At 39.7% G+C, this 12,130-nt stretch overlaps 1 protein-coding gene across 8 annotated transcripts in view; it reads left to right on the forward strand.

Moving 5' to 3' along the window:
- RALGAPA2 (Ral GTPase activating protein catalytic subunit alpha 2) overlaps positions 1 to 12,130 on the forward strand; it is a 334,693-nt gene that overhangs the window by 211,765 nt on the left and 110,798 nt on the right. For all 8 annotated transcript variants that reach the window (XM_036085370.2, XM_036085371.2, XM_036085373.2 and 5 more), the window contains 4 exons: positions 3,249 to 4,020; positions 4,858 to 4,929; positions 9,535 to 9,658; positions 11,422 to 11,577. In XM_036085370.2, coding sequence (XP_035941263.1) covers positions 3,249 to 4,020; positions 4,858 to 4,929; positions 9,535 to 9,658; positions 11,422 to 11,577 — 1,124 coding nt within the window. The remainder of the gene's footprint in view (positions 1 to 3,248; positions 4,021 to 4,857; positions 4,930 to 9,534; positions 9,659 to 11,421; positions 11,578 to 12,130) is intronic.

A 12,130-nucleotide genomic window follows, 5' to 3' on the forward strand; every position in this document is an offset into this window, starting at 1 on the left:
CCAGAAAAGTTTTATAGAAAACCTCAGACCTTATACAAGCTTGTCCTAACATAGTTCTGTGGTACTAAAAATAATTGTTTGTACTTAAGAGGCAAAGGAGTTTTAAAATTCACTAACACTTTAAATAAAAAAGCAAAGCAGCTTAAAAATATATTGGCATGCACAGACACTCTTGCTGAGTGGGTACACCCTCTTAAGAATGAGTGGAAAATTAAAGATGATAGCTGAAGTATTTTAGGTTAAACAAAATGTGCTCGTATTTGAGAGTTTTTTTCCTCATTCAGTGTCATAATTCATCATTCATGACCAAACTATTTTTTCTCACATGTTTCTGGGAAGCAATATTGTATATTTATCTATTATTTTCAAGTGACTCTTTCATTCACTATTACGTACTATTTGATGTAAATATTACTTTGAAATAGTTACAAGCCAGAGACACATTCAGTTACCAATAGCTGAGGTGGCTGCTGGCCCACCTCAAGGAAAAGCAAATTTCTCATCATTAACAACTAACTAATTGCTTTAAAAAGAAAGGAAGAGGGGAGCTTTAAAAACTGAAAGTTAAAAGACAAACTAAAATCACTGCTTTTCTATTTCATCTCTAAATTTAGTAAAATAAGACAAATATTTGGATTATATTTTTTCATAGTTTGTGGAAGTTATGAGATTGTTTTCTCGTGAATGGAGTCTAGATTTTCTCTTTATTTTTCAGGGAACCACAGGCAGTTGATGCAGCTGAAGTCTGCAAGGAAAAAACAATTTTTACTTCACAAATATTCCCTTTCCCACTTTTCAATACCAAAGATATTTGGAGTTTTTATTGGGTGTGTCACAGTTTATGACTTGATTAGTGTGACTCTAGTTAATCTCCCACTGTAGAATTCAAACACGTTCCTTAAAATACAAATTTGTATGTATCTCAAATTGAAAGCACAACCTATATAAGTTAAAGCAGAGGAAAGTTGCTTTTCCAATTGTAATTGTCTGTGTTGGGCTTTACCAAGTTGGACCTTTATCATTCGTTCCATAGCCTGCTCCATCGAGTCATCACCACGCGCTGTCTTACACCATAGACTCCTGAACCCCCAGCGGGCTGTGCCTGTGTTGTTTGGGGCATTAACATTTCTGACAGAGCGCATATTCATATGGAATGATAAGCATGAATAAAAAGCATCTGTAACTTTTGAAAAAGTTAATATGGACACAAAAGCAAAGGCATTCATAACTGTGATTTCAAGGGAATTAGTTGAGGTGTTTAAATTTCTCAGCTGTATGGAAATCATACACTCTTCTACAAGGGTCAGGAAGGACAGTTGAATGTCAGAGATGGATGTAGATGAGCTTTGCTTATGAAAACTCAAGTTTCATGTGAGATTTTATTTTACATTATTGAATACAGCGATTTCTTGTTCACTGAATAGCAAAAATTAAGAAGAAATTCAAGAAAAGTCAGGACGATCCTGTTCATTAGTCATCACCGAGGTTCCTACACTCTAGGAGTTGATTGTTTCTTGCTAGGATTTATACATCATACAATTGATGTTTCATAGATAAGTTCACTGAATTTTTAATGTCTGAGAGGAAAGGTGTTTAGCATCAGAAAGCATAATTTAGAGTTATTTGTGTTTAATTAATATTTGAGTTTTCCGTTGTGAATTTAGAAACCAAGTATTTCCTAAACCTGTAAGCCCAAAGTATAAGTCTTACCTTATTTAAATATCTAGTGATATTTTTTTTGAAATTAAAAATTCATTTTCACTTGTTCTTGGATTAACACACAGTTCTTTTCTAAATTTGGCAGATTACAATTTCCCTGACCACTCTGAAGCTTAAGTGGTTGTCTCCCTCCATGCTTACAGATTGTTTCTCTGCTTCTCCCTTACCCTGCCAGCACGTCACAGAGCCCACCTTCACCTGCTAGTGTCAGTCTTTCCACACATTTGAAGCCTTAAAAATTTTGTAAGTCAGTTGCTCTTAGGCATTTCATCATCAACTGCAAATTCAGTTAAAACCTTCTATTTCCATGAGTTAATTAATATACCAGATTCTGTTAAATATTTAAAATGCCCAAACAACAAAACATAAATTGTCGCAACGATCTTTTTTTATTGTTATGTTAATCACCATACATTACATCATTAGTTTTTGATGTAGTGTTCCATGATTCATTGTTTGTGCGTAACACCCAGTGCTCCATGCAGAACATGCCCTCTTTAATACCCATCACCAGGCTAACCCATCCTCCCACCCCCCTCCTCTCTAGAACCCTCAGTTTGTTTTTCAGAGTCCATCATCTCTCATGGTTCATCTCCCCCTCCTATTTCCCCCCCTTCATTCTTCCCCTCCTGCTATCTTCTTTTTTTTTTTCTTAACATATATTGCATTATTTGTTTCAAAGGTACAGATCTGTGATTCAACAGTCTTGCACAATTCACAGCACTCACCATAGTACATACCCTCCCTGTCGCAACGATCTTAAAGAAGATTGCTTCGAATCCATCTGTGATGTTGTAGGCTTGATTCATTTCCTCATCAGCGTCTGCCTTTACCCCGGTGAGGGACGTGGGGTAACGTCGGTGGCCTGGACCCGCAGCCCACCACCTTTCCCACCAGATCCTCTCCAGCTGCAGGTTCCACCTCCCAGAACTCCCTGAACCATCAGCTCTTTCAGGACAGGGAACTTCTCCCGTTTACTGCTGTATCTACAGATTTTTAAGTGTCCCTTTCAGAATGAGATCTTCATGGAAGTTGGTTCTTTTAGCAATCTATTTATTTAATTAATTTATTTATTTTAATTAACATATAATGTATTATTTATTTCAGGGGTACAGGTCTATGATTCATCAGTCTTACTACACCCAGTGCTCCCCACAACACATACCCTCCCCAATGTCCATCACCCAGCCACCCCATCTCCCCACCCCCCCAGCAACCCTCAGTTTGTTTCCTAAGATTAAGAGTCTCTTATGGTTTGTCTCCCTCTCTTGTTTCACTTTTTCCTCTCTTCCCCTATGATCCTCTGCCTTGTTTCTTAAATTCCACATATCAGATCATATGATAATTGTCTTTCTCTGGTTGACTTATTTCTAGCAATCTATTTAAATTGTACTTTTAATTCAAATAGAATTAGTGTCAAAAAAGAAAATAGATGAAAAAAATGGCCAGACTAAACCAAATCCAATATTCCGAGTACAGATTTTAAGCTTCCTTCCCCACTGTCTATGTTACCTTACCCTGGCTCACAGAGCGGAAGAGGAGGAGTTTGGAGCTGATCCCTCTGACCGCCCGCATGGTGATGGCCCACCTGGTGAACCACCTGGGTCACTTCCCGCTGCGTGGGGGCCCCGCTGTGCTGCACAGCCTGGTCAGCGAGAACCATGACAACGTGCACGCCGAGGCCCCCGAGCTATCCTCCGAGGTGTTCCGGAGCCCAAACCTGCAGCTGTTTGTGCTGAATGACAGCACCCTCATCTCCTACCTTCAAACGCCCTCGGAAGGGCCAGCAGGCGCCTCGCGGGGGGGTGCCCTGTCAGACGTCAGAGTCATTGTGCGGGATATCTCAGGGAAGTACTCTTGGGATGGGAAGGTTTTGTATGGACCATTGGAAGGCTGCTTAGCACCCAGTGGCAGAAATCCTGCATTTCTGATTTCGGGCTGGCAACCTCAAGCTTTGGGAGCTCAGAAAGATTTTTCTCAAAGTGAGGAGGGAGATGATGTCCTCGACAAATTACTTGAAAACATTGGCCATACAAGTCCTGAATGCCTTTTACCATCACAGCTAAATCTAAATGAGCCCTCCCCGCCCCCGCGGGGAATGAACCATGACCAGGAGAAGGAAATCATCGAGGTCATTTTGCGCCAGAATGCCCAAGAAGACGACTACATCCAGAGGTGTAACTCTGACTCGGCCATGAGAGTCACCAGCCAGGAGCAGCCCTCACCAGTAGAGCCACGAGGACCCTTTTATTTCTGCAGGTTGTTGCTCGATGACTTGGGGATGAATTCTTGGGACAGAAGGTAACAGTCCTCTCTAGACCTTCACCTATTTTATCATTATGTTTGTGTGTGTGTTCTTGTCCTCAATTTGGGGTTTGAGAAGCAGAGAATAGAAATGGAGATTTTTCTTTCTGCATTTGCAGCTTATTTTCTACTGCTAAATTAGAGCTACAAGTGAAACTAATTGTGCTGTACTGATGCACAGGTTGAATTTTAGGCATCTCGTGTATTTTCAAGGGTACCAGACATTTTCTGTGTATGCGTGCACGTGCGCACATGTGTGTGTGTTTTGATTACTGCTCTGTCCATAATTGCTTGTGTTGGCACAAAAGATGCAAATGGACTACAAAGATGAATAAGCCACCATCTCACCTTAGGTCTGGTGAAGGAGGTATACTTGGCACGACTCTGATGAAAGACAGCATGACTCAGGAGTCTGAGAGGAACAGTTAATCCAATACGAAGTGTGGGACAGTGATCTGTGGAAGGGGTGGGTTTGAGCTGGGCCCTGACAGTGGAGTGGGGTTTCTAAGGGCAGAGGTAGGGAGAAGGGATTCACAGCAGAGCTGATAGTGAAAAGAGGCACAGGCACACACACATCAGTGAAACGTTCTTTCACCTCAGAGCCATCCTGTGTCAATGGGTCGGGATGGGATGCCGTGGAATTTTGATGCCTTTGAATGTCTTAGGGAGAATGGAGTTCATCTGTGGGCTCAGATCACAAATCTTCCATGAAGGAGGAAGGTTATGGATGGGTACGTGGATGGATGAGTAGGTAGGTTTGTTAATTGATTGATTGGAAATGGCAGAATTGGTCTGTGATTACACAACTTTTCTTCCATCTCTTTTTTTTAATAGAAAAAATTTCCATCTGTTGAAGAAAAATTCAAAACTGTTGAGAGAGCTAAAAAATCTGGACTCCCGTCAGTGGTATGTGAAAGTATATCAGACCACTTCCTTCCTACCTATCATTGTGTGTGCTTGGATGACAGAGCTGCAGGAATGAATACACCTACAGAGACACCCAAAGGTCATTCTGTAACTAGAATCTGGTGACGTCTGCACATGCCATACCTTTGGTGTTTTTCCCCTTGAGGAATAAGCTTACATGCTTGCTACACTAAAAAGAGGTCATTGCTCCCATCTAATCTGTGTCTTTGGTTGAGGACCTTTTCATGTGGCAGCCAGTAGCCACCTCTTTCTCCAGTGAGGAACAGAGGCTTACCAGGCCCAAACAGTGCTCACATGTGCTCACATGTAACCATTTTGTTTGAACCAAGTGAGTCTGACTTCATAACCCGTGCTCTGTGCCAATGCACTGGCTGTAGTCTCTGCGCTACAACGTGGGCAAGCTTAAAACCAGTGTGTAGTAGTGAGCCTTCTTCTCAGAGCTGGTCAAATCTCAGGTCCGCCCCTTATCTGTACAATCTTAGAAGCAATTCTCCAGATGAACTCAGGACCAGTTTTTGATTTGGGGAAATGTGTGCTTCCAAAAACATCTCAGGCAACAGTAAGTGTAGTGCTTGGTACATAACAGGTGCTTAAAAGTCTTGAATAAACTGCTTGTTTAATCTTAGTTTAAAAAAAAAAAAAACTCATTTTCTAAAAAATAGCTTTTTGTTCCTGTTTTATTCCCCAGAGGAATATCATTAGGTATCTCATTACAGATGAAAAACCTGAAGCCATTATTCCTCACATTGCCCTTCATCATATTCAGTTTCCCAATTGTTGTTATGCTTCTTTTTCTCTAGAGGAATAGAGACCAAATTCTTTGTGGAAACTCTGCGAGGGGTTTCTTGTGAAGGACTCAGGGGTTCACTTCTCTCTCCCCTTTGTCCTCCAGTATTAAACAAGCAGTCACTTGGGCTCCAAACTCAGCTTTTCAAGCATATGCTGAATTACTCCATGCTTCCTAGTATTAAGTGAATACATTGGTATCTTGTAATTGTGGCCAATTTGCTGAGTGTTAATGCACTTTAGTTGCATGAGGTACAATTGAATGAGCTCTCTGGGGAGCTGTTGCAGTAAAACATGGCTTTGGAGAGCTGATCAGCAAATCCTCTGTCCCTTGATTAACGTTTGCTTAAAACCCCAACTCCTGGATTTAGTGTCTTCTTGATATCCATAAAAAAGGTATCAACTTACTTTATTGTACAGGGTGTTTTCGAGGTTCTTTTTGAAAAAAAAAAAAAGTGGAAATAACTTGGGGACTCTAGGTATGGGAAATCTAGACAGTCCCATGTATTGGTCAGTTAGTAGGTAAGAACATACCTTGTCCCTCAACTTTTAGTTAGTATGGCTCTATTTATTTCTAATACCCATTTATCTCCCTGCTGTCAAGGCATGGTTCCTGCTTAGCATGTTCTTAGGAAAAGTAGAGACTGTCTTGCAACTATCATCTATATACCATGAAGATAGCGAAGGTGTAAAAAGTGTGATGAACGCACATGCAAATTACAGTGGGTTCTTCTTTTAAATATTAATACCTCTTGTCACCACATGGTAAGGTGAAAGTTAAAATCATGTTTTTTTCTTTGTTTGGCTTTTTAATGTGACAGCACAAGGACACTGAGCTATTTTAGTCTATTCCTAATAAGAAAGAAAAATGCATTCTAATGAGGAAGAGGAAATTGTTGATTTTATGTGCATGCGTTCCTGAATTACCTGCTCCTTCATGCATTGGTGGTGCAGCTTATGGATATGAAGTGCTGTTGCTAATTATCATTTCAAAAGCCTAGCTCTAATAAGACCAGACACAGCTCTGATCCTAGCAGGCTCTCTGTGGTGCTAACATTTTGGAGGATGTGAAATTTGATGAATGTTTACAGCTAAAGGTCACCTTTCCTCACACCTACATCAGTCAGGCAGTCACTGGGGCTTAGCTCCTGTGCTCCCATGTTGAGTTAATGAGGACTCAAGGACCTGCGAGCAGCTACAAGATAAAAAGCTTGGACTTTGAGGAGAGTCAACAAAAATGTTTCAGATAAACCTGAGATGGTCTTGATATATGTATAGAATAGAGAACAATCACATGCTGAGGACTTTTGAATATACAGAGAGAGCTGCAGAAAGGAATTGAGTGACTATACTTTTTCTCCTTTTGTTGAAAGAGACAGTCTTTTGGGTCATAGGTCATGATCTCTGTCATCATCCGAGCCCCCAAATTATTATAGCTCTGAGAATAAGCTAGTCAGATTCTAGGCTGCGGGAGTGTCCTGCCTGTCACTGAGGGAATAAATGGTGTGGCAGTTTCAGGGCTCCATATTGCATGAGGACAAGCTTTCTGACAGTCTGAGAGCACAAGGTCTCTACTCTAGAGCATCCGTCCCCTGGATCTATCACCACAAAACTTCCTTCTTCTCGTAGCAACGGTTCCCGTTAAGAGAGGTGCCCCCAACTGTGTACTTGTACCACGCCAGGCAGAGCGTTCAGGATGTCCACCTTCTCCAGGGGCAGCAGGACAGCACTCATCAAAAGCTTTAAAAGTGGGCAATGACCGAGATTCTTTTTCTATGAATGTATTCGAAGGACATATAAAGATAATGTTACAGTGTCTTTAAAACTGGAAGCAACTTAAAGGTCCAATGACAAGGATTTGGGATAAGGTGTATTCGTGTATGGAATGTTACACAACCATTAATAACTTTGCCATACAATTACATGGTATGAAAGTGTTCCCACTCAAAAATGGTTTAAATGGTGACTTTTATGTTATGCATCTTTTACACAAAAAATGTGTTCGCAAATATTTTAAGTGAAAATTATCAGTTGCAAAACAGGGTATAGTGGCTTCTCATTTTTGTATGTGAAAATGCACCCTAAAATGGTAACAGTTGCTATTTCAACATAGAAGCAAAGAACATAAGTGAATTTTTTATTCTTCTCTTTCCTTTCTGTATTTTCTAATTTTTCTCTTAAGTACATTTCTTTTACATAAACTGTGGGGGGAATGAATAAGCTACCTAGATAAATAGAAGGAGAGTACTCTCCTCCTTGATTCCTTTTTATGACTTTTTAGTTGAGTTTCATTTCATTCTGCTTATTAAGTAGAAACGTAACTCCTGCAAAAGGAAATATTTGCAAATATGTTAAAATATAGAGCCCAAATTCCACCAGTATAGATGTCTAATCAGATTATAGTGCTAAGATGTTGAATAGTTAAGACAATAGAAACATTTCCATATTGTTTGACACTTGACAGTTTTCCCTATGAGATTTTTTAGAATGCAATGCAAAAACAATAAGGAAGGTGGAACTGCTCTGCAGGTGATAATCCAAACTTTTAGAAAATAGAGACCGGAGTAAAACTCTTGGATGATGGGGCCATGGAATGAGTGGTTCTTGATGAAAACTCTGAATTAGCACAGTGTCTTCACCTCTAAACTATCACCAAATTGCCAGGTAAAAGTCTAGTTATTTTGACACTTTACTATAGGATATAATTTGTAGAAATTGGATATTAATATATTTAAATATAGCATTAGGTCTCTGGTCAGCAGAGATTTAGCTGAGCAGCTACTATATGCCAAGGACCAGGGTAGATGTACAACAGGCAAAAAGACAGGACTCCTGTCTTCAAAGTACAGATCATGTTTACTTGATTTAACAGCAAAGCACCCAAAATCCATCATGGAGGTAGTGGGTGAAGGATTTCTATGGCCTAAGAGGTTCCTCTGGACATCTGTCCACTCTACCTGGTTCCCTCAGATTAGTCAGAACACAGAGTGGGTGCATCTCCTCACAAATAAAGTACCTAAGCATGTTCTGCTTGGAAGAAGCTTTTGTTTCTGGGGCGCCTGGGTGGCTCAGTTGGTTAAGCGACTGCCTTCGGCTCAGGTCATGATCCTGGAGTCCCTGGATCGAGTCCCGCATCGGGCTCCCTGCTCGGCAGGGAGTCTGCTTCGTCCTCTGACCCTATCCCCTCTCATGTGTTCTCTCTCTCTCATTCTCTCTCTCTCAAATAAATAAATAAAATCTTTAAAAAAAAAAAAAAAAAAAAGAAGCTTTTGTTTCTCATAAAGTGTTAGCACATTGTACAGTTCCAGTCAGGGAGCTATCCAATATCCTTCTCTCCAAGTGTGTTAAGTAAAATGTAGGCAGTCACATAGACCTAGTCTCAACTGATATCTATGTGAAATGCTTTCACATATATTTTTCTGTGCCAAAAATGTAGAGTTTGTCACACAGTGTGTTCTAACATGCAATTAAATATATCACATGTTCTGAGAGTGATCTCAAGAACCAGACTGCCCTGCTTCAATTCCTGGTCTCCCACTTGCTATGTGTGCTTTTTGTTTAATTTTCTGTGCTTCCTTTCAACCACCTCTACAAGGGAAGTGATGATAATTACTTGTCTCTTTGGAGTGTTTGCAAAGAGTGAATGAGAACGTGTGTCGAACCTTCTCAGAACAGTGACTGACCCCTAGTAAATTCTCCATAAATGTAAGCTCTGTATTAGGAGTCATGCTGGTGGCTGTAGTGAAATAAAATTTTAAATATGAGAATTCTAACTCCTTTAAATTTAAAAATTTATAGCCGTGAAACGCACAAAATTGCAGTGTTTTACATTGCTGAAGGTCAAGAAGACAAGTGTTCAATCCTCTCCAATGAAAGAGGAAGCCAAGCATATGAAGACTTTGTTGCCGGACTTGGATGGGAGGTAATTCATTTCATTTGGGAGCTGTTTATTGACCAGCACTATTTAAGGATGTATGTAAACTGGACATCGATTATACAAGGTTTTACATTCAAATCTAGTACAGGTAGCCTTATGGAGTTGATGAATGTATTGAATTTGACATCTTCTGTTAGTTGCTTTTCAGTACTTCATACATGAACTTTTATTTCCCTTAACTTTTCTTTTAATGTTATTTCATCTGCTTTTTATCCAAACTGAATAGTCAGATTGGCTCACCCAGCCATAGACAGTTTGTGGGAAGAGAAGATAAGTATAGGCAGAGAAGCATTGGCTTCAGCTACAGTATGGAGATTGGAGAAGAAATCAGTGACTTGGTGGGTGAAAAATATGAAGAAAGAGCTGGATGAAGTAAAAAATTGGCATGAAAATAGAATAGAGTAGCCATGAAGGTTTAGCAGCCAACCTCTTTCCCTAAGAGAGATCCCAGGATGACTGATACTGAAAGAATTTGCTTTTTCTCTGCTAAATGATACTCTGACAGACAGACGTATACATTTATACACACGCGTGCCCACACACACACACCCATCTGTCTCTTGGAACATAAATCTAAAGGAAAATATATTTCCAGAATCTAAAAGAACTCAGAGTAGTTATAATGGAAATCAGCATATCTGAAATAGTTTTCTTACTTTTCCTTACTTTTGTTTTGGTTTCTTGGTTATCTGTGCTGTGGGAAACTCTCTGGGTGCATAAATAAGACTTGTCTCTGAGAGTTAAATGTTAGCAAGGAAACTAATATGGAGATGAGGACAGGAGAAGCCTACATTAAGGTCAAGACCATGTACTTTATAAAATGTCAAGTAGATTTTAGTCTAAAAGTGTTACTGTACTCCAATAAATTGTCCTTCTTACTAATAAAGTGACTTCTTATTTACTGGGTAGAATATACTTAATTATTTTAACTACTATACTTTTTAAACCACACATTCATAACTGGAATTTTAAGAAAAGACTAGAACATTAGTTTAGTGTACATATTGATTGTATTTGGCACAGAAGAGATTCTTCTATTGCTTTTTTGTCAATTGTGTTACAATAGGTGCTTTACTGAAAGAATACCAGTTCATGAAAAGTTAAATTTAAGAAAAAGGGGGGGGAGGTCCTAGGCATTGACTAAGAAGTGAGCATTTACATCATAGCTTGAAAAAGAATGATAAAAAAAAAAGAATGATAACTCCCAGACTTGTAGTGGTGTAAATCAGAACAACCCCTTTGAAAGATAGGTTAGCAATGGCTGTTAAATTTCAAAACATCTGTACCCTTTGATACAACAGCCTACCAAAACATTCCTTTGAATGCTCCTTGTGATTTGATCACACCAGCACTGTTTGAGAAAGCAGAAAATCCCATAAATCCATCAATAGGGAAACTGTGTGTGTGTGTGTGTGTGTGTGTGTGTGTACATAAATACATATAAATACACATACATACACACTCATGTATACATATGTTCGTGTGTATAGGATGGAAAAAAGCTAGAGAAATATGCACCAAATTTGTGATGGTGCCTTTCTTAGATTGATAGGATTTTGGAGCACTTTCATTGTGAATGTTTCTTTCATGTTTTGATTTTGTCTAATTTAGTATTACATTTGTTTTTTATCAGAAAGCTATAAAAATGAAAATAATTAGATTTCTTTAAAACAAAGGACATTCTTGCTTGGTGAATGAGGACAATTTAGGGTTGACCCTCACTCTTTCCTCTTTGTTACCTGCATCAGGTGGATCTCTCAACCCACTGTGGGTTCATGGGCGGACTTCAACGCAATGGCAGCACGGGGCAGACTGCTCCTTACTATGCTACCTCGACTGTGGAAGTCATTTTCCACGTTTCAACTCGGATGCCATCAGACTCAGATGATTCACTCACCAAAAAGGTAAGAAGCCTCTTTGAGGACCATTCTTAGCCACCATGGTTTGTAGGTGAGGCTCTCCTAGTCCAAATCAAAGGCCTTGGCATAACATGCACCAAGACTGATTTCCTCTGGATGCAATTTCAGTGTATATCTTCTCAAGCTACAGTTGTAATTAATCTGAAATATCTAGCTTGGCACAAACTAGACAAAGAAATAAATGAAAAGCAATCAGTCATTTGAGTCTTAGATCCTAAGATTAAGATTTAGGAAAAGGAGGGGTCTTAAATGTTGTTAATTTTGGATTTTCCCTCACCTGACTGTTAACTGACAGAAAATAACATTGTTGACCTCTCAGGTTAGCAAAGGTCATAAGATGCAAGGACCCTGTACTGACGGATTGCTGAGAAAGCAGGCACCTCCCAGGCTTGCTGGGGGCAAGTGGGCAGTATCTGTGAAAATGACAAGTGCAGGTGTGCTCCTGCCTAGGGTCCAACCTTTGGCACTGACCTTGTTTCTCTTCCAATTTGGGCCCTGGAGGCAGAAGGGAACCTCTTCACCTCTGAGAAACTCCCCA

This window comes from Halichoerus grypus, chromosome 10 (assembly GCF_964656455.1).
Source record: "Halichoerus grypus chromosome 10, mHalGry1.hap1.1, whole genome shotgun sequence".
NCBI lineage: Eukaryota > Metazoa > Chordata > Mammalia > Carnivora > Phocidae > Halichoerus > Halichoerus grypus.